The sequence below is a fragment of the Oncorhynchus mykiss genome, chromosome 1, assembly GCF_013265735.2.
Source record: "Oncorhynchus mykiss isolate Arlee chromosome 1, USDA_OmykA_1.1, whole genome shotgun sequence".
Lineage (NCBI taxonomy): Eukaryota > Metazoa > Chordata > Actinopteri > Salmoniformes > Salmonidae > Oncorhynchus > Oncorhynchus mykiss.
Window position 1 is genome coordinate 35103119 of NC_048565.1, and position 21540 is coordinate 35124658.

General features: G+C 44.5%; 1 protein-coding gene across 1 annotated transcript in view; it reads left to right on the top strand.

The window, feature by feature from the left end:
- The first annotated feature begins 3841 nt into the window (after positions 1-3841).
- Positions 3842-21540, top strand: part of LOC118964549 (SH3 and multiple ankyrin repeat domains protein 3-like) — a 71486-nt gene continuing 53787 nt past the window's right edge. The window contains exon 1 of the mRNA XM_036976593.1: positions 3842-4293. Within this exon, the coding sequence (XP_036832488.1) occupies positions 4207-4293 (87 nt within the window). The 5' untranslated portion in view covers positions 3842-4206. The remainder of the gene's footprint in view (positions 4294-21540) is intronic.

Sequence of the window (21540 nt, forward strand, 5' to 3'; positions counted from 1 at the left end):
GTTGAGATGTGTCTGTTACTTGAACTCTGTGAAGCATTTATTTGGGCTGCAATTTCTGAGTCTGGTAACTCTAATGAACTTATCGTCTTTAGCAGAGGTATCTCTGGGTCTTCCTTTCCAGTGGCGGTCCTCATGAGAGCCAGTTTCATAGCGCTTGATGGTTTTTGCAATTGCACTTGAAGAACCTTTAAAAGTTCTTGACATTTTCTGCATTGACTGACCTTCATGTCTTAAAGTAATGATTGGCTGTCATTTTTCTTTGCATATTTGAGCTGTTCTTGCCATAATATGGATTTGGTCTTTTATCAAATAGGGCTTCTGTATACCACCCATACCTTGTCACAACACAACTGATTGGCTCAAACAGATTAAGAAGGAAAGACATTGGACAAATTAACTTTTAACATGGCACACCTGTTAATTTAAATGCATTCCAGGTGACTCCCTCATGAAGCTGGTTGAGAGGATGCCAAGAGTGTGCAAATCTGCCATCAAAGCAAAGGGTAGCTACTTTGAAAAATTCTACAATGTAGAAAATAGTAAAAATAAAGAAAAAACAGAATGGAATGAATTGGTCCAAACTTTCGACAGGCACTGTATACTGTGTATTGAGACTAAACATAAAAATGTTTCCTGACACTTCAGAACAAACTTATTTTAGATTTTTTTGGGGGGCACTGTCTGTTGTTCCATGTACTGAATTTGTTATTCAATGCGTTTGTATGGACTAATAGCATTAAGCCTAAAAATGTTTTTTTTTGCCATAGCATTTTTTTATATATTCTTTTTAATATTTCAAGGGGTCTTACAATTCTAAATTAAATAGCAAAAATAGTATTTGGTATGACCTTAAAACAATTCCATATAGTTTAGGGTTAAGGCATTAATTGCAATACTCCTTTATAATACAACACAGCCCATCAGCTAGTAGCTTATTATATACAGAGTTTTATCTTCCATTGACAGTGAAAGGCTATTGTAGGTGTGCTGCTCAGAGAGCCAGAGACTGTGTGTGAGTGCATTGTATTGTGAGCCCTCTTTTCATGGCAGTGTTTCTGTGTTGAAATATGTAGGTGGGATTTGTATATAATAGAGAGTATATGATACACACGCGAGCACACACACACACACACATAAATATACACAGATGTATGGCAGAGGATGAGAGGATTTCACCAGTGGGGAATCACTTTCACGCAAATCTCCCCTTATAGATAATCCTGTTAAAAAAAAATTGATAGCAACACACACACACACACACACACACACACACACACACACACACACACACACACACACACACACACACACACACACACACACACACACACACACCAAATTGTTTGCATAGTCAACTTACACACAGCTCTGACACACACTCACTTACCTCACCAGAAATGCCACCAGGGGTCTTTTCACAGTCCCTAAATCCAGAACAAATAAAATAAAGAGTACAGTATTATATAGAGCCATTATTGCATGGATCTCCCTTCCATCTCATATTGCTCAAATGAACAGCAACCTGGTTTCAAAATACAGATAAAGCAACAACTAACGGCACAACGCATCTCCCCTATTTGACCGAGACATTTTGTGTGTATGCATTGATATGTAGGCTATGTGTGCCAGTTTAAATTGATGGATACTGAATAAAAATACAACATTCAACAATTTCAAATATTTTACTGAGTTACAGTTCATATAAATAAATCAGTCAATTGAAATAAATAAATTTGGCCCTGATCATGGAACACACATAACTGGGAATACAGATCTGCATCTGTTGGTCACAGATACCTTGCCTCACGCAGCGCCACACACCTCCACATAGAGTTGATCAGGCTGTTGATTGTGGCCTGTGGAATGTTGTCCCACTCCTCTTCAATGACTATGCGAAGTTGCTCGATATTGGAGGGAACTGGAACACGTTGTTGTACACGTCGATCCATAGCATCACAAACATGTCTGGTGAGTATGCAGGACATGGAAGAACTGGGACATTTTCAGTTTGCAGGAATTGTGTACAGATCCTTGCCACATGGGGCAGTGCGTTATCATGCTAAAACATGAGATGATGTCAGCAGATGAATGGCACGACAATGGGCGTCAGGATCTCGTCACTGAATCTCTGTGCATTCAAATTGCATCGATAAAATGCAATTGTGTTCGTTGTCCTTAGATTATGCTTGCCCATACCATAACCCCACTGCCACCATGGGGCTACCCTGTTCACAATGTTGACATCAGCAGACCGATCGCCCACACAACGCGTACACATGATCTGTAGTTGTGAGGGTGCTTGGACGTACTTCCAAATTCTATAAAACAACATTGGAAGTGGCTTATGGTAGAGAAATTAACATTCAATTATCTAGCAACAGCTCTGGTGGACATTCCTGCAGTCCGGATGCTCCCTCTAACCTCGAGACATCTGTGGCATTGTGTTGTGTGACAAAACTGCACATTTTAGAGTGGCCTTTTATTGTCTCCAGCACTAGATGAACCTGTGTAATGATTATGCTGTTTAATCAGCTTCTTGATATTCCACACCTGTCAGGTCGATGGATTATCTTGGCAAAGGAGAAATTCTCACTAACAGGGATGTAAACAAACCCTGTACTCAAAATTTGAGAGAAATAAGCTTCTTGTGCATATGGAACATTTCTGGGATCTTTTATTTCAGCTCATGAAACATGGGACCAACACTTTGCATGTTGCATTCATATTTTTGTTCAGTGTAGTTCTGTCCTTGAGCTGTTCTTGTCTATCAATGTTCTGTATTATGTAATGTTTCATGTTTTGTGTGGACCACTGGAAGAGAAGCTGCTGCTTTCGCAACAGCTAATGGGGATCCTGATAAAATACCAAATACACACACACTGTACTGCAAACATGCTGCAGCAGAAGTCCCTGTTTCTCATTCATGCAGCGTGGGATCGTATTTACTCCTACAGCCAGATACATGCTGCAGCAGAGATGAGATCCATTCATACTCTGACCATTAGTGTGTGTGTCTGCATGTGTGGGCACTCCCACAGACAGACAGTTCACAATACCTGCTAATAACCAGTTCTTTTGTACACGATTATAGTATCAGTAGTGAATGACCTACTGATGCTGAGGACAGCTAACCTGATCCTGCTCTCATCATTATATGAGGGCCAAATACATAGTTGTTTAGAATTACTGTGACAACTCTAAGTTTTCTTTCCATGCATATACCTGACTCTCTTAAAGGAAAACTCATCCCCAAAAACTATATTTTGGTGTTTGTTTCATTAGTCCATTGTTGACATAGTCCCAAAATGATTTGACGCAAAATGCATCGTACGGGATGTCTGCAGATGATTTCTGTATTTTGAAAGTTACATATATTGAAAACTTGATTGCGGCAAAGCAAAACATTTTGGGACTATGTCAACAATGTACTAATGAAACATACCAAAAGATTGTTTTTGCGTGGATTTTTCTTAAACACAGTCGCACAAACCACACACACAACAAGCATACACACACACACCCAGATATAACCATACAACCCCATCACACACTACCATTGCCTTGCCAGCACAGTGTGTACATCGCGGGTGGATACAGTATAGTAAGGGTTTTACTGCACCTAGTGCTTTACATACATCAGCTCCATGTAACAGAGAATACAACATTACTACTGCTGCTACTGGTACTATCCATTTACCCCCTCCCCTCCCTCTCTCTTCTCCCCTCCTCTTTTTCCCTCTTTTCTTCCTTTCCACCTATCTCAATATCTCTCCTCATTTCCTCTCTCTCTCTTGCTCTCTCTCTCCCTCTCCCTTTTCCCTCCCTCCCTCTCTCTGTCCGCATCAGCATCCTGTGAAATCCCTCCTCCATTTCTCGTTTGGTCTGTGTAAGCGCGTGAGTGAGAGTGTGGGTGAGCGTGTGTGTGAGCGTGTGAGTGAGAGTGTGTGCATGTGTGTGTGCCTCTACTACTCTGACAGGATATGAGCGGATGAGTGAGGGAGTGTGAGAGAGGAGGGAAGCCACGGAGAGAAGAGGAAAGAGAGGAGGAAAGGAGAAGAGAGGAGGAGAGGAGAAGAGAAAGGGGGACTGGATATGGCCATGTGCAGGATGTTTTGACGTTGGGACTGTAGTTGATCTTTGGCGGTGTGTGAGTGAGGGTGTGAGCCAGAGTTTGTGTAAGTGTGAGTGTGCGTGTGTGTGTGTGAGATGGGGTCTGCTCTGGGCAGAAGAGAGGAAGCTGAAAGAAAGGAGAGGAAGGCAAGAGAAGCCAGGAAAGCCAAACTCAATAGTAAGGTATCCCACTCGCTCTATCCATCTACACATTTCTCTGTCTGTCCCCCTCTCTATATCTCCTTCTATGTCTGTCAGTGGCTTTTACTCTTTCTCTGTCACTCTCTCATTTTCTCACTCTATGTATCTCTCTCTCTCTCATCTTCCTGTCTCTTATCTTCTCTCTCTGTCTCTCCTCTGTCGTTCAGCTCTGCTGCATGTTAGCAGTGTCAAGAATACGAGTGCTGCAGTTATGTGTGATAGCTACTCTTTCAGCATGCTAATGTTTCTCTCTCTGCACTGTTTCTGCCTGTGTTTGTGTGTACCCACACGTGTGTGTGTGTGTGTGTGTGTGTGTGTGTGTGTGTGTGTGTGTGTGTGTGTGTGTGTGTGTGTGTGTGTGTGTGTGTGTGTGTGTGTGTGTGTGTGTGTGTGTGTGTGTGTGTGTGTGTATATATGTATGCACATGAGGGTGTATCAGTGTGCATGTGTGGAGTGGGACTCCCAGGGACAATAGTGGAATTGTATTTTGTTTCTGTTTCTATTATCATACTTCTCTGCTTCTGTCACATTCTTGTCATAACCCTGGAGTGATGCTCTGAGCGCCTGAAGAAGGACAGAGCTAAGTGTGTGTGTGTGTGTGTGTGTGTGTGTGTGTGTGTGTGTGTGTGTGTGTGTGTGTGTGGCCATATAGTACAAAAATACAGCATACACTACACCACTACAGCACAGTCTACAGCACCGACTACAGCACTGTCTACAGCGCAGACTACGGCACAGTCTACAGCACAGTCTGTAGCTGAGTCCACAGCACAGACTACATCACAGTCTACAGCACCGACTACAGCACTGTCTACAGCGCAGACTACGGCACAGTCTACAGCACAATCTATAGCTGAGTCTACAGCACAGACTACAGCACAGTCTACAGCACAGACTACAGCACAGTCTATAGCTGAGTCTACAGCACAGTCTATAGCTGAGTCTACAGCACAGACTACAGCACAGTCTACAGCACAGACTACAGCACAGACTACAGCACAGTCTACAGCACAGAATACAGCACCGACTACAGCACTGACTACAGCGCCGACTACAGCACTGACTACAGCACAGTCTACAGCACAGACTACAGCACAGTCTACAGCACTGACTACAGCACCGACTACAGCACCGACTACAGCACTGTCTACAGCACAGTCTACAGCACAGACTACAGCACAGTCTACAGCACAGTCTACAGCACAGTCTACAGAGCTTACTATGGCACAGTCTACAGCACAGACTACAGCACAGTCTACAGCACAGACTACAGCAGATCAACTCAAATACAGTGAGAAGCAAAAGAAGAGGGAAAAGATAGTGTGTGTAAGGAGATGGGAGGAGACAAAGCTGACCGAGAGGACACAGAAAGAAAGAGAGGTAGTGAGGGGGAATGAAGAGAAGATGGAAAAAGCAAGAGGGTGAAGTAGAGGGTGATAGGGGGAGAAAGAAAGAAGTAAAGAGCATAGATTGATTGTGGTAGGGTCAGGGTAATGTTGTGAAACCAGGTCACGTAGACCATACAGCCTGGGGCACTGCACTAGACCGCTCTGCACTGCACACTACACTAGACCACTCTGTACTGCACACTACACTAGACCACTCTGCACTACACTAGTCCACTCTGCACTACACTAGACCACTCTGCACTACACTAGACCACTCAACACTGCACACTACACTAGACCACTCTGCACTACACACTACACTAGACCACTCTGCACTACACTAGACCACTCTGCACTACACTAGACCACTCAGCACTGCACACTACACTAGACCACTCTGCACTACACACTACACTAGACCACTCTGCACTACACTACACAACTCTGCACTACACTAGACCACTCTGCACTGCACACTACACTAGACCACTCTGCACTACACACTACACTAGACCACTCTGCACTACACTAGACCACTCTGCACTGCACACTACACTAGACCACTCTGCACTACACTAGACCACTCTGCACTACACTAGACCACTCTGCACTACACACTACACTAGACCACTCTGCACTATACTAGACCACTCTGGACTACACTAGACCACTCTGCAAGACACTAGGCCACTCTGCACTACACTGGACCACTCTGCACTACACTAGACCACTCTGCACTACACACTACACTAGACAACTCTGCACTACACACAACACTAGACCACTCTGCACTACACTAGACCACTCTGCACTACACTAGACCACTCGGCACTAAACTAGACCACTCTGAACTACACTTGACCACTCTGCACTACACTCGACCACTCTGCACTACACTAGACCACTCTGCACTACACTAGACCACACTACACTACACTAGACCACTCTGCAATACACTAGACCACTCTGCACTACACACTACACTAGACCACTCTGCACTATACACTACACTAGACCACTCTGCACTACACTAGACCACTCTGCACTGCACACTACACTAGACCAATCTGCACTACACTAGACACTACACTAGACCACTCTGCAATACACTAGACCACTCTGCACTACACACTACACTAGACCACTCTGCACTACACACTACACTAGACCACTCTGCACTACACTAGACAACTCTGCACTGCACACTACACTAGACCACTCGGCACTAAACTAGACCACTCTGAACTACACTTGACCACTCTGCACTACACTCGACCACTCTGCACTACACTAGACCACTCTGCACTACACTAGACCACACTACACTACACTAGACCACTCTGCAATACACTAGACCACTCTGCACTACACACTACACTAGACCACTCTGCACTATACACTACACTAGACCACTCTGCACTACACTAGACCACTCTGCACTGCACACTACACTAGACCAATCTGCACTACACTAGACACTACACTAGACCACTCTGCAATACACTAGACCACTCTGCACTACACACTACACTAGACCACTCTGCACTACACACTACACTAGACCACTCTGCACTACACTAGACAACTATGCACTGCACACTACACTAGACCACTCTGCACTACACACTACACTAGACCACTCTGCACTACACTAGACCACTCTGCACTGCACACTACACTAGACCACTCTGCACTACACACTACACTAGACAACTCTGCACTACACTAGACCAATCTGCACTACACTAGACCACTCTGCACTGCACACTACACTAGACCACTCTGCACTACACTAGACCACTCTGCACTACACACTACACTAGACCACTCTGCAGTACACACTACACTAGACCTCTCTGCACTAGACTAGACAACTCTGCACTACACTCGACCATTCTGGACTACACTAGACCACTCTGCACTACACTAGACCACTCTGCACTACACTAGACAACTCTGCAATACACACTACACTAGACCACTCTGCACTACACACTACACGAGACCACTCTCCACTACACTAGACCACTCTGCACTACACACTACACTAGACCACTCTGCACTACACTAGACCACTCTGCACTACACCAGACCACTCTGCACTACACACTACACTAGACCACTCTGCACTACACATTACACTAGACAACTCTGCACTACACTAGACCACTCTGCACTACACTAGACCACTCTGCACTACACTAGACAACACTGCACTACACTCGTCCACTCTGCACTACACTAGACCACTCAACACTACACACTACGCTAGACCACTCTGCACTACACACTACCCTAGACTACTCTGCACTACACTTGACCACTCTGCACTACACACTACACTAGACCTCTCTGCACTTCACACTACACTAGACTACTCTGCACTACACAAGACCACTCTGCACGACACACTACACTAGACCACTTTGTACAACACACACTAGACCACTCTGCACAACACATGACCCCCCCCTCTCTCTATGCATGTCCCTCTTTACATCTTCTTCTCCCCCCCCCCTCTTTCTCTTCCTCTTTCTCAATTTGTCACTCCATTTTTCTCACGTTCAGCACCCATTGCAGTGTACAGGTGGGTTCAATGCTGTAGAAGACATGTAGATGTATTTAGCTGTAGTATAATAGATGACTGAGGGGGGTGTAGAAGATTGCCCACGGCAGGCAGAGGATAATAGAGCACTAATGACCCATCGCCTGAATAACTGCACTACCCACGTGTCCCGGATCCCATTTCTACTATTGCTACTCTACCTTACCCTTTGTGTCTCTCTTTATAATGTTCTCTATAAACAAATATATATATCAGTGTGAAAACATGTTGTTGTATAGACTCCTAATTTCACAGTAACACTAAGCAGCTCAAGGCAGCAGTTGACTTTAGATCTCCAGGCCAACATGGTTTAGGCTAATTGTCAGCTCTGTGGAGTGGCAGGCTGTCTGGCTGATTGACTAAATGACTGACTGGAGTGAGACTCCGGACAGGAGCCAGGGTTAGCCTATGAGTCAGAGACTTTGTGGACAGATTCAAAGTGAGGTTAGGTAGCTGGGTAGGTAGCTACTATAAGAACCACTACACATCCTCCTTTGATGCTTCTGAGGCCTAAACCTCAGAAGATCCATAGAATGGGATGGTCATTTGGCACATTGGGGCTGAATTCAGTCCACTTTGTTTTCTTTAGTCAGTTTCTTGTCTGGTTTTCAGCTAATGTTGGTTTTGGACTTGTTGACTCTAGTCTTGTTTTAGTCTGTGTTTAGTCTGGTTTCTTCCTGTTTGTCCATTTGCCTGTCCGTCCTTCGGTCCTTCCGTCAGTCAGTCAGTCTGTGAGCACATGACTGTTCCTGATTCAGCTCTTCTTTTCTCTGGCCTGTTTGATGACTCCATGCATTCCTCACATTTTCCCTGCACACCCCTGCAACCCCCCCCCGCCCCACGCCCCCCCCCCCCCCCCCCCCCCCCCCCCCCACACACCCCCCTCCACCCTCCACCCCACTGACATACACACTGGCAATGGAACCATTTTGAAGTTGTTGTCCTGGTTTCACTGATGATGTTGGACAATGCTGAAATGCTACCTTACTTTGCCATTTGGGAGGGCTGGGGGTGGATGGGGGCAGGGGAGAGGAAGGCAAGTTAGGGACCTCAGTGATGCACAAAGTCCTTTCTCTGCATGTGTGTTTGTGTGTTGGTCAGTGGGGCTGATGGTTTGGCACGTTAGCTGCATTTGTATGTCAGTGAGCCAGCCAGTCCAGCCCTAGCCAGCCGTGCTCTAACCTAACCTGTCTACAGTCGAGGACTTACAGAGTCTAGCCACCATGCTGCTACGCACTGAGAGAACCAACAGGAGCCAAGCAACAGAGGTGAGACACCACATACATTTACTGAGAGGGTCATATGCCATTTCAGGGGTTAAGAGAGTTTGTGGACAAAGAGATAGTTCTAGAATTCAATGGATGGTCAGATTCCAGTAGGCATATGCACTTCAGCCAGACATTCTACTGGGTGTCGGCTGTGAGAGTTCTAGAATGTATTCCTTCCGTAAGCTCTGCAGGGTCTTGATTGTGGACGTTCTAGGTCTAGAATGCATTTTGTCCATAATAGTTTTGCTTACTCCTTGCATGTGTTCAGTTTTTTCCTGTCAAGCTGTGATGGCAGCCAGCTTTACTGGTTTTGCTGTGAATAAAGTATCGCTTGTGTGTAAAACTGGGAAGATTCCTAGAACGCTGAAGGATACTACCAGTTACAATACAGCAGAAGCCCTACAATCAGCGGACTGACAAGTGAAACTTTAAGTAACTGAACTTGTCAAACCAGGAGTTGTTATTTTAAACCAGGAGTTGTTATGTTATACCAGGAATAGTTGTGTCAAACCAGTAATTGTTGCGTCAAACCAGTGTTTTTTGTCCAGATTGACATAGTGTTTGTTCCCCAGCTCTGCCCTGCCCTGCCTGGCTGTGTGAGGTGACTGCTTATGTCATTGGATGGGACCTGCTCACATATTTCATGTGAAAGAGGGGTGGGAGGTGAGGGGTAGGGGGGTGTCATTGATGTCTGAGGTTGCAGTTGCAATACTATGTTGTTTTGGGACATAGCATGATGTCTGCCCTAGAATTGAGCAAAAACGTCTGTCACAATAGAACATATATTAATGTGTACTACAATTATCATCAGCTTTGTTTATCACTTCTGTTACTACTACTACGACTCTACTACTACCACCACTGATTGTAGGCACATTACTGTTTGGGGCACTACTGCTCTGTCTCTCCTCCCTCTCTCTTTTCCCTGTTCTCTCTCCTCTCTCTTTTTCTTCCATCTCTTCTTTCTCCCAGAAAGAGGGTAGCTATGTCATCAGTCCAGAGGAGTACATTTTGATCAATGTTTAATTGTTTAGGTGAGTGGTAGTGGGCACTAAGAGACCACAGTCTGTTGTATATGAGGGAAAGAGAGACATGGTGGAAACCAGCCAAGCATGGAAACACAGTGAATAATGCGTTCCCTGTTGTTGCTATGGTAGCAGGACTCTTCTCAGGTCTGGGAGAATGAGTGTGTGTGAGTGTAATGGGTTGAATTGTTGTCATGAATCAGTAAGAGTATGTCTGTGTACATGTGTGCACACAACATGTGTTTATGTGCGAAGTTACCAGTATTCATTCACATATTTACGAGGCATTAGAAGAAGACAAAAATGTATTTGACCAATTGAATGACATGTATTGCAGGATACATCTATCTTAGAGTTGTACATAGCTGGCCATAAATTAATGTTGCATTTTACTTTATGGGTTATTTAGGCTTCTTCTAACCCATTGCTTTTCTACTTTCTACTGCCTGCAGCGAGACACTTTGTAGCGGGGCAGGGGAAAAAGAGGGAGGAGCATCGAGGATGGTCACAGTCAAATAGGAATCCTGACTTAATGAAGTGGTATTAAAATGCTCAGCCATGTGCTTCTTGTCAGTAACAACCACATCATCAACAATAAGGGACATGGACAGCTGTGAGGAGGAGGGTTATTCTCCAGGTCTTTAACCATTTTCAAGAACTTCTTGGGGTTAGACCCACAGAGAGAGAACTGCTCCTTAAAGTAACTCAGGATAGCCTGAGGGCACTTATTTCTAATTTGCCTGAACGAGAGCCAGTCAGTCTGTGTATGCGTGTGCCGGTGGTGAATGGAATTCACCACCGGAAGAATGGAATTCTTGGGGTGGAGTAACTCAGATCATGGTCTAACCAGGGGCTGAACCTGTTAACATCAAAGAGAGTAGCCTTTTCTGGGTGTTTGGAGTCATACCTTGTGGGATTGGTGATAATCTGAGAAAGATTTAGGGAGTCCCATTGCTTTAGGACTTTGTCAGGTGGCATGTCCCAGTTTAGGTCACCTAGGAGGACAAATTCAGACTTGGTGTAAGAGGCTAGGAGAGAGCTTAGAGCATTTAGGGTACAGGCCGGTGCTGATGGTGGCCGATAACACCCAGCAACAGTAAACAAAGAGTTATTTGAAAGTGTAATGCATAAAACCAGCAAATCAAATTGTTTGGGGACAGACTTGGTGGACACAACCGACCACTGAAGGTGTTCCTTGGTAAAGATTTTCACTCCACCGCTTTTGGAAGATCTGTCTTGCCAATAAAGATTGTAACCAGAAAGGTTTAATTTTGATGTATTTTATTTCACCTTTATTTAACCAGGTAGGTTAGTTGAGAACAAGTTCTCATTTACAACTGCGACCTGGCCAGGATAAAGCAAAGCAGTTCGACACATACAACAACACAGAGTTACACATGGAATAAACAAACATACAATCAATAATACAGTAGAAAAGTCTATATACAGCATGTGCAAATGAATTAGGATAAGAGAGGTACGGTAATATATAGGCCATGGTGGCAAAGTAATTACAATATAGGAATTAAATACTGGAATGGTAGGATGTGCAGAAGATGAATGTGCAATTTGAGATACCGGGGTGCAAAGGAGCAAAATAAATAAATAAATGAATACAGTATGGGGATTAGGTAGATTGGATGGGCTATTTACAGATGAGCTATGTACAGGTGCAGTGATCTGTGAGCTGCTCTGACAGCTGGTGCTTAATTAATGCTAGTGAGGGAGGTAAGAGTCTCCAGCTTCCAAGATTTTTGCAGTTCGTTCCAGTCATTGGCAGCAGAGAACTGGAAGGAGAGGTGGCCAAAGGAAAAATTGGCTTTGTGGGTGACCAGTGAGATATACCTGCTGGAGAGCGTGCTACGGGTGGATACTGCTATGGTAACCAGTGAGCTGAGATAAGGCGGGGATTTACCTTGCAGAGACTTGTAGATGACCTGGAGCAAGTGGGTTTGGCGATGAGTATGAAGCGAGGGCCAGCCAACGAGAGCATACAGGTCACAGTGGTGGGTAGTATATGAAGCTTTGATGACAAAATGGATGGCACTGTAATAGACTGCATCCAATTTGTTGAGTAGAGTGTTGGAGGCTATTTTGTAACTGACATCGCCGAAGTCGTGGATCTGTAGGACGGTCAGTTTTACGAGGGTATGTTTGGCAGCATGAATGGAGGATGCTTCGTTGCTAAATGGGAAGCCAATTCTTGATTTAATTTTGGATTGGAGATACTTAATGTGAGTCTGGAAGGAGAGTTTACAGTCTAACCAGGCACCTAGGTATTTGTAGTTGTCCACATATTCTAAGTCAGAACCGTCCAGAGTAGTGATGCTGGTGGAGGCAGGTGCGGGCAGCGATGGGTTGAAGATTAAGCATGTAGTTTTTCTTGCATTTAAGAGCAGTTGGAGGCCACAGAAGGAGAGTTGTATGGCATTGAAGCTCATCTGGAGGTTATTTAACACAGTGTCCAACGAAGGGCCAGAGGCATACAGAATGGTGTCGTCTGGGTAGAGGTGGATCAAAGAATCACTAGCAGCGAGAGCAACATCATTGATGTATTCAGAGAAGAGAGTCGGCCCGAGATTTGAACCCTGTGGCACCCCCTTAGAGACTGCCAGAGGTCTGGACAACAGGCCCTCTAATTTGACATACTGAACTCTATCGGAGAAGTAGTTGGTGAACCAAGCGAGGCAATCATTTGAGAAACCAAGGCTGTTGAGTCTGCCAATAAGAATGTTGTGAATGACAGAGTTGAACGCCTTAGCCACGTCGATGAATACAGCTGCGCAGTAATGTCTCTTATCGATGGCGGTTATGATACCATTTAGGACCTTGAGCGTGGCTGAGGTGCACCCATGACCAGCTCGGAAACCAGATTGCATAGTGGAGAAGGTATGGTGAGATTCGAAATGGTTGGTAATCTGTTTGTTAACTTGGCTTTCAAAGACCTTAGAAAGGCAAAGTATGATAGATATAGGTCTGTAGCAGTTTGGGTCTAGAGTGTCTCCCCCTTTTTTTTATTTTTTTATTTATTTATCCGTTATTTTACCAGGTAAGTTGACTGAGAACACATTCTCATTTGCAGCAACGACCTGGGGAATAGTTACAGGGGAGAGGAGGGGGATGAATGAGCCAATTGTAAACTGGGGATTATTAGGTGACCGTGATGGTTTGAGGGCCAGATTGGGAATTTAGCCAGGACACCGGGGTTAACACCCCTACTCTTACGATAAGTGCCATGGGATCTTTAATGACCTCAGAGAGTCAGGACACCCGTTTAACGTCCCATCCGAAAGACGGCACCCTACACAGGGCAGTGTCCCCAATCCCTGCCCTGGGGTATTGGGATATTTTTTTTTTAGACCAGAGGAAAGAGTGCCTCCTACTGGCCCTCCAACACCACTTCCAGCAGCATCTGGTCTCCCATCCAGGACCAACCCTGCTTAGCTTCAGAAGCAAACCAGCAGTGGTATGCAGGGTGGTATGCTGCTGGCAATGTACAGGCTTTGAAGATGGGGATGACTGCGGCAGCCTCCCAATCTATGGGAATCTCAGACGATATGAAAGAGAGGTTGAACAGGCTAGTAATAGGGGTTGCAACCATTCCGACAGATACTTTTAGAAAGGTTAACATCAGTGTTCAGAACACTCTTTCTCAGTAATGACCAACACATCTGGATTGGTGATTGGAGATTGGAGAGAGAGTGAGAGAGTGAGAGAGAGAGAGAGAGAGAGAGAGGGAGAGAGAGAGAGAGGGCTATGTGCACACTGCCCACAAAATGAGGTGGAAACTGAGCTGCACTTCCTAACCTCCTGCTCAATGTATGACCATATTAGATAGAGACACATATTTCCCTCAGATTACACAGATCCACAAAGAATTTGAAAACAAACCCAATTTTGATAAACTCCCAAATTCCACGTGCCATCACAGCAGCAAGATTTGTGACCTGTTGCCACAAGAAAAGGGAAACCAGTGAAGAACAAACACCATTGTAAATACAACCCATATTTATGCTTATTTATTTTCCCTTGTGTATTTTAACCATTTGTACATTGTTACAACACTGTATATATACATAATATGAAATTTGTAGTGTCTTTTTTGTGTTTATTTCACTTTTGTATATTATCTACCTCAGTTGCTTTGGCAATGTTAACACATGTTTCCCATGCCGAGAGAGAGAGAGAGAGAGAGAGAGAGAGAGAGAGAGAGAGAGAGAGAGAGAGAGAGAGAGAGAGAGAGAGAGAGAGAGAGAGAGAGAGAGAGAGAGAGAGAGAGAGAGAGAGAGAGAGAGAGAGAGAGAGAGAGAGAGAGAGAGAGAGAGAGAGAGAGAGAGAGAGAGAGAGAGAGAGAGAGAGAGAGAGAGAGAGAGAGAGAGAGAGAGAGAGAGAGAGAGAGAGAGAGAGAGAGAGAGAGAGAGAGAGAGAGAGAGAGAGAGAGAGAGAGAGAGAGAGAGAGAGAGAGAGAGAGAGAGAGAGAGAGAGACGTGTGGTGGGGGTACCTGTACCAGACTGGGGGAGACAGGCCAGGGCAGACGGTGAACAGTTCGCCACATGGAATCCAAGCAGCAGTGCAGCAGGCAATGGGAGGAGGTGTCACACCCACTTGGGAGAAGTTTTTCAGCTAACTAGCTGACGCAGCTAGCAAGTCTCTTTTTCACGTATAAAAGGAGGTCATTAGCTAAGTCTTTTCAGTATCGGCAAATGGTCCTTTACGAAGTCCAAACAAAGTTGTCCAGTGGCTGTTGTATTTTGGAGATTCTGAGGAGGATATCTTCTCTACACAGATGGAGGGGGCTTCAAAGGTGTGAAACTCTCCTGCCATTGTTAGGCTCAAGAGTTTTCACATTTCTCACTTCACTAATTTCAGTCAGATTCTTTCCTAGCAGCATGGTAGCCTTAGATAATAAGCTTTATATATCAAAATTAACGCGCAATTACTGTCTTTTACTTTTTGGCTTCAGAAAGTAGGTTCAGACTGAACACTACTCACAAAATGTTGTGTTGTATGGTATTTCCAGGTGCCGCTATGTTTCTTCTGCAGGTTTTGGTATATAAGTTTTTTTTTTTTTTTATAAGTTTTTGTCATGACAGTCCTTGGTAGTAATAGTCCATTCAGGTAATTTTGTTATAATCAAGGTTTTAGGTATGGAATTGTGAATTGGAATTAAGGTTTTGATGTTGAGGTTAGTATCCTGTTTAGAGTCCTTGCAAAAAAATGTACGTTTATCTACATTTATCCAACTCTAATTCTATATTTTTGCAGAAGAACTCAGGAGCTGATGCTCTCTCTGTCTATTCACTCTCTCTCTCTCCTCTGATGTGCTGAATGAGCTCCTTAAACTTGTCCCGAAAAAACATCTGGGTCAAATGGTTTAGATCCTTTCTTCGACCCTTTCTCTTACCTTTTTAACATGTCTCTCCTCTCTGGAATGGGTCCCAGTTCTTGAAAGGCAGGCTCGGTGATCAAGCTAAACCTAACTGTTATAGGCCAATTTCAATCTTGCTCTGTTCATAAAAAGTGTTGGAAAAATGTGTCTATAATCAACTGACTGGCTTTCATGACGTCTATAGTTTTCTCTCTGATATGAAATCTGGTTTCCGCTCAGGTTATGGATGTACCTATAAAGTTGAAGTCGGAAGTTTACATACTGTACACTGAGGTTGGAGTCATTAAAACTCGTTTTTCAACCACTCCACAAATGTCTTGTTAACAAACTATACTTTTGGAAAATCAGTTGGGACATCTACTTTCTACATCTACTCATTTTTCCAACAATTGTTTACAGACAGATTATTTCACTTATAATTCACTGTATCACATTTCCAGAGGGTCAAAAGTTTACATACACTAAGTTGGCTATGCCTTTAAACAGCTTGGAAAATTCCAGAAAATGATGTCGTGGCTTTAGAAGCTTCTGGCTATTGACATAATTTGAGTGATGGGGCGTTAAGTAGCCTAATGGTTAGGAGGCAGCAAGCAGCCTAGTGGTTAGAGTGTTGGACTAGTAACCGGAAGGTTGTGACATCAAATCCCAGAGCTGACAAGGTAAAAAATCTGTTGTTCTGCCCCTGAACAAGGCAAATCAAATCAAATCAAATCAAATTTTATTTGTCACATACACATGGTTAGCAGATGTTAATGCGAGTGTAGCGAAATGCTTGTGCTTCTAGTTCCGACAATGCAGTAATAACAAGTAATCTAACTAACAATTCCAAAACTACTGTCTTGTACACAGTGTAAGGGGATAAAGAATATGTACATAAGGATATATGAATGAGTGATGGTACAGAGCAGCATAGGCAAGATACAGTAGATGGTATCGGGTACAGTATGTACAAATGAGATGAGTATGTAAACAAAGTGGCATAGTATAGTATAAAGTGGCTAGTGATACATGTATTACATAAGGATACCGTCGATGATATAGAGTACAGTATATACGTATGCATATGAGATGAATAATGTAGGGTAAGTAACATTTATATAAGGTAGCATTGTTTAAAGTGGCTAGTGATATATTTACATCATTTCCCATCAATTCCCATTATTAAAGTGGCTGGAGTTGAGTCAGTGTCAGTGTGTTGGCAGCAGCCACTCAGTGTTAGTGGTGGCTGTTTAACAGTCTGATGGCCTTGAGATAGAAGCTGTTTTTCAGTCTCTCGGTCCCAGCTTTGATGCACCTGTACTGACCTCGCCTTCTGGATGATAGCGGGGTGAACAGGCAGTGGCTCGGGTGGTTGATGTCCTTGATGATCTTTATGGCCTTCCTGTGACATCGGGTGGTGTAGGTGTCCTGGAGGGCAGGTAGTTTGCCCCCGGTGATGCGTTGTGCAGACCTCACTACCCTCTGGAGAGCCTTACGGTTGAGGGCGGTGCAGTTGCCATACCAGGCGGTGATACAGCCCGCCAGGATGCTCTCGATTGTGCATCTGTAGAAGTTTGTGAGTGCTTTTGGTGACAAGCCGAATTTCTTCAGCCTCCTGAGGTTGAAGAGGCGCTGCTGCGCCTTCTTCACGATGCTGTCTGTGTGAGTGGACCAATTCAGTTTGTCTGTGATGTGTATGCCGAGGAACTTAAAACTTGCTACCCTCTCCACTACTGTTCCATCGATGTGGATAGGGGGGTGTTCCCTCTGCTGTTTCCTGAAGTCCACAATCATCTCCTTAGTTTTGTTGACGTTGAGTGTGAGGTTGTTTTCCTGACACCACACTCCGAGGGCCCTCACCTCCTCCCTGTAGGCCGTCTCATCGTTGTTGGTAATCAAGCCTACCACTGTTGTGTCGTCCGCAAACTTGATGATTGAGTTGGAGGCGTGCGTGGCCACGCAGTCGTGGGTGAACAGGGAGTACAGGAGAGGGCTCAGAACGCAACCTTGTGGGGCCCCAGTGTTGAGGATCAGCGGGGAGGAGATGTTGTTGCAACCCATTGTCCCTAGGCTGTCATTGAAAATAAGATTTTGTTCTTAAATGACTTGCCTAGTTAAACAAAGGCAAAGGTAATAATACAATTGGAGGTGTACTTGTGGATGTATTTCAAGGCATACCTTGAAAGTCAGTGCCTCTTTGCTTGACGTCATGGGAAAATCAAAAGACATCAGCCAAGACCTCAGAAAAAAATGTCTAGACCTCCACAAGTCTGCTTCATCCTTGGGAGCAATTTACAAACACCTGAAGGTACTAAGTTCACCTGTACGAATAACAGTACGCAAGTATAAACACCATGGGATCACGCTGCTGTCATGCTGCTCAGAAAGAAGATTTTTTTTGTCTCCTAGAGATGAACGTACTTTGGTTCGAAAAGTGTAAATCAATCCCAGAACAACACCTTGTGAAGATGTTGTAGGAAAACGGTACAAAAGTATCTATATCCACAGTAAAACGAGTCCTATATTGACATAACCTGAAAGGCCACTATCCAAAACCGCCATAAAAAAAGCCAGACTATGGTTTGCAACTGCACATGGGGACAAATATCGTACTTTTTGGAGAAATGTCCTCTGGTCTGATGAAATAAAAATATAACTGTTTGGAGGAAAAAGCGGGAGGCTTGCAAGCTGAAGAACACCATCCCAACTGTGAAGCAACGGGGACGGCAGCATCATATTGAAGCAACATGTCAAGACATCAGTCAGGAAGTTAAAGCTTGGTCGCAAATGGGTCTTCCAAATGGACAATGACCCCAGGCATACTTCCAAAGTTGTGGCAAAATGGCTTAATTACAACAAAGTCAAGGTATTGGAGTGGCCATCACAAAGCCCTGACCTCAATCCTATAGAACTGAAACAGTTTGTGCGAGCAAAGAGGCCGACAAACCTGACTCAGTTACACCAGCTCTGTCAGGAGGAATGGGCCAAAATTCACCAAAATTATTGTGGGAAGCTTGTGGAACGCTACCCAAAACATTTGACCCAAGTAAAAAAAAAATTGAAGGCAATGCTACCAAATACTAATTGAGTGTATGTAAACTTCTGACCAACTGAGAATGTGATGAAAGAAATGAAAGCTGAAATAAATCATTCTCTACTATTATTCTGACATTTCACATTCTTAAAATAAAGTGGTGATCCTAACTGATCTAATACAGGGAACTTTTTACTAGGATTAAATGTCATGATTTGTGAAAAACTGAGTTTAAATGTATTTGGCTAAGGTGTATGTAGACTTCTGACTTCAACTGTTTCACTGCAACCTTAAAGGTCTTAAATGATGTCACTGCTGCCCTTGACTCTAAGCAATGTTGTGCTGCTATTTATATTGACTTGGCCAAAGCTTTTGATACTGTAGACCATTGTGGGTCGGCAAAGGATTATTAATGTCTCTTAGGGGTCTTTGGCCTGGTTTGCTAACTACCCCTCTCAAAGAGTGTAATGTGTAAAGTCAGAACATCTGCTGTTTCAGCCACTGCCTGTCTCCAAGGGAGTACCCCAAGGTTCGATCCTAGGCCCCCCGCTCTTCTCAATTTTCATCAACAACATAGCTCAGGCAGTAGTAAGCTCTCTCATCGATTTATATGCAGATGATACAGTCTTATACTCAATGGCATAATATGGAGTTGGTCCCCCATTTGCTGTCATAACATCCTCCATTCTTCTGTGAAGGCTTTGCACTAGATGTTGGAGCATTGCTGCGGGGACTTGATTTCATTCAGCCACGAGCATTAGCGAGGTCGGACACTGATGTCGGGTGATTAGGCCTGGCTCGCAGTCGGCATTCAAATTCATCCCAATGTGTTCGATGGGCTTGAGTTGTGCAGGCCAGTCAAGTTCTTCCACAACAATCTCGACAAACCATTTCTGTATGGACCTCACTTTGTGCACGGGTTCATTGTCATGCTGAAACAGGAAAGGGCCTTCCCCGAACTGTTTCCACAAAGTTGAAAGCACAGAATAATATAGAATATCATTGTATGCTGTAGCGTTACCATTTCCCTTCACTGGAACTAAAGGGCCTAGCCTAAACCGTGACAAATATCACTAGACAATTATTACTCTTCCACCAAACTTTACAGTTGGCACTATGCAATCGGGCAGGCAGCACTCTTCTGGTATCCACCACACCCAGATTCATCCATCGGACTGCCAGATGGTGAGGCATGATACATCACTCCAGAGAACGCGTTTCCACTGCGCCGGAGTCCAATTATGGCGAGCTTTCCACCACTCCAGACAACACTTCGGATTGCTCATGGTGATCATAGGCATGGAATCCAATTTCATGAAGTTCCCGGCGAACAGTTCTTGTTCCAGGGGCAGTTTGGAGGTCAGTAGTGAATATTGCAACCAAGGACAGACGATTTTTACACGCTATGCGCTTCAGCACTCGGCGGTCCTGTTCTGTGAGCTTGTGTGGCCTAACACTTCGCGGCTGAGCCGTTGTTGCTCCTAGACCTTTCCACTTCACAACACCAGCACTTACGGTTGACCGGGGCAGCTCTAGCAGGGCAGAAATATGACTAACTGACTTGGAAGGGTGGCGTCTTATGGCGGTGCCACATTGAAAGTCACTGAGCTCTTCAGTACTGGCCATTCTACCACTAATGTTTTTTATGGAGATTGCATGGCTGTGTGCTCGGTCAGTTTTATAGACCTGTCAGCAATGGGCCGAATCCACTAATTTGGGTGGAAGGACTGTGTGGAGGGGTGTTCTTGGATGGTTGAGGGGCAGCTCTTGGAGATCTGTGGGGGGGGGGGGGGGGTTCTTGGAGGGCTGGTGGCCTGGCGGTTGGGAGCTTGGGCCAGTGGCTGATGGGTTACTGGTTCGGGTCCTTGACCTGGGCGTTGACCCTGGTTGCTTCTGTGGGGCGCTCTGGGTGGGTGTCTGTTAGATGACTGATGTGATGTAGATGTTGAGTGGCTTCACTGCAAGTAGATTGTATGTTTTATATATTCAATATAAAAAAAAAGTAATAAAAAATGAAGGGGTGTCCACAAACCTATTGCAACCCTCATCCTCCACATACAGCAGCTGTTCCGCCAGTCACATTCTGTTAAAGTTCCCCAAAGGACATCCCTGGGTCACTCCTCTTTTCATTTCGCGGCAGCTAGCAACTGGAACAAGCTACAAAAAAAACTCAAACTGTACAGTTTTATCTCCATCTCTACATTCAAATATTCAATCATGGACACTCTTCCTGACACTTGTGGCTGCTTCACGTGATGTAGTCTTGTCTATACCTTTTTATTGTCTGTTCCTAGCAATGTTTGTACCATGTTTGTGCTGCTACCATGTTGTGCTGCTGCCATGTTGCATTGCTACCATGTTGTGTTGTTGTCATGTTGTGTTTCTGCCATGTTGTATTAGGTCTTATGGTGTCTCTCTTGTTGTGATGTGTGTTTTGTCCAAAAAGGAGGCCTTTTGCCTCTTGGTAGGCTGTCATTGTATAAATGAGTTCCTTCGTAATTGACTTGCCTAGTTAAATAATACCATGGAGGAGCTTAGAA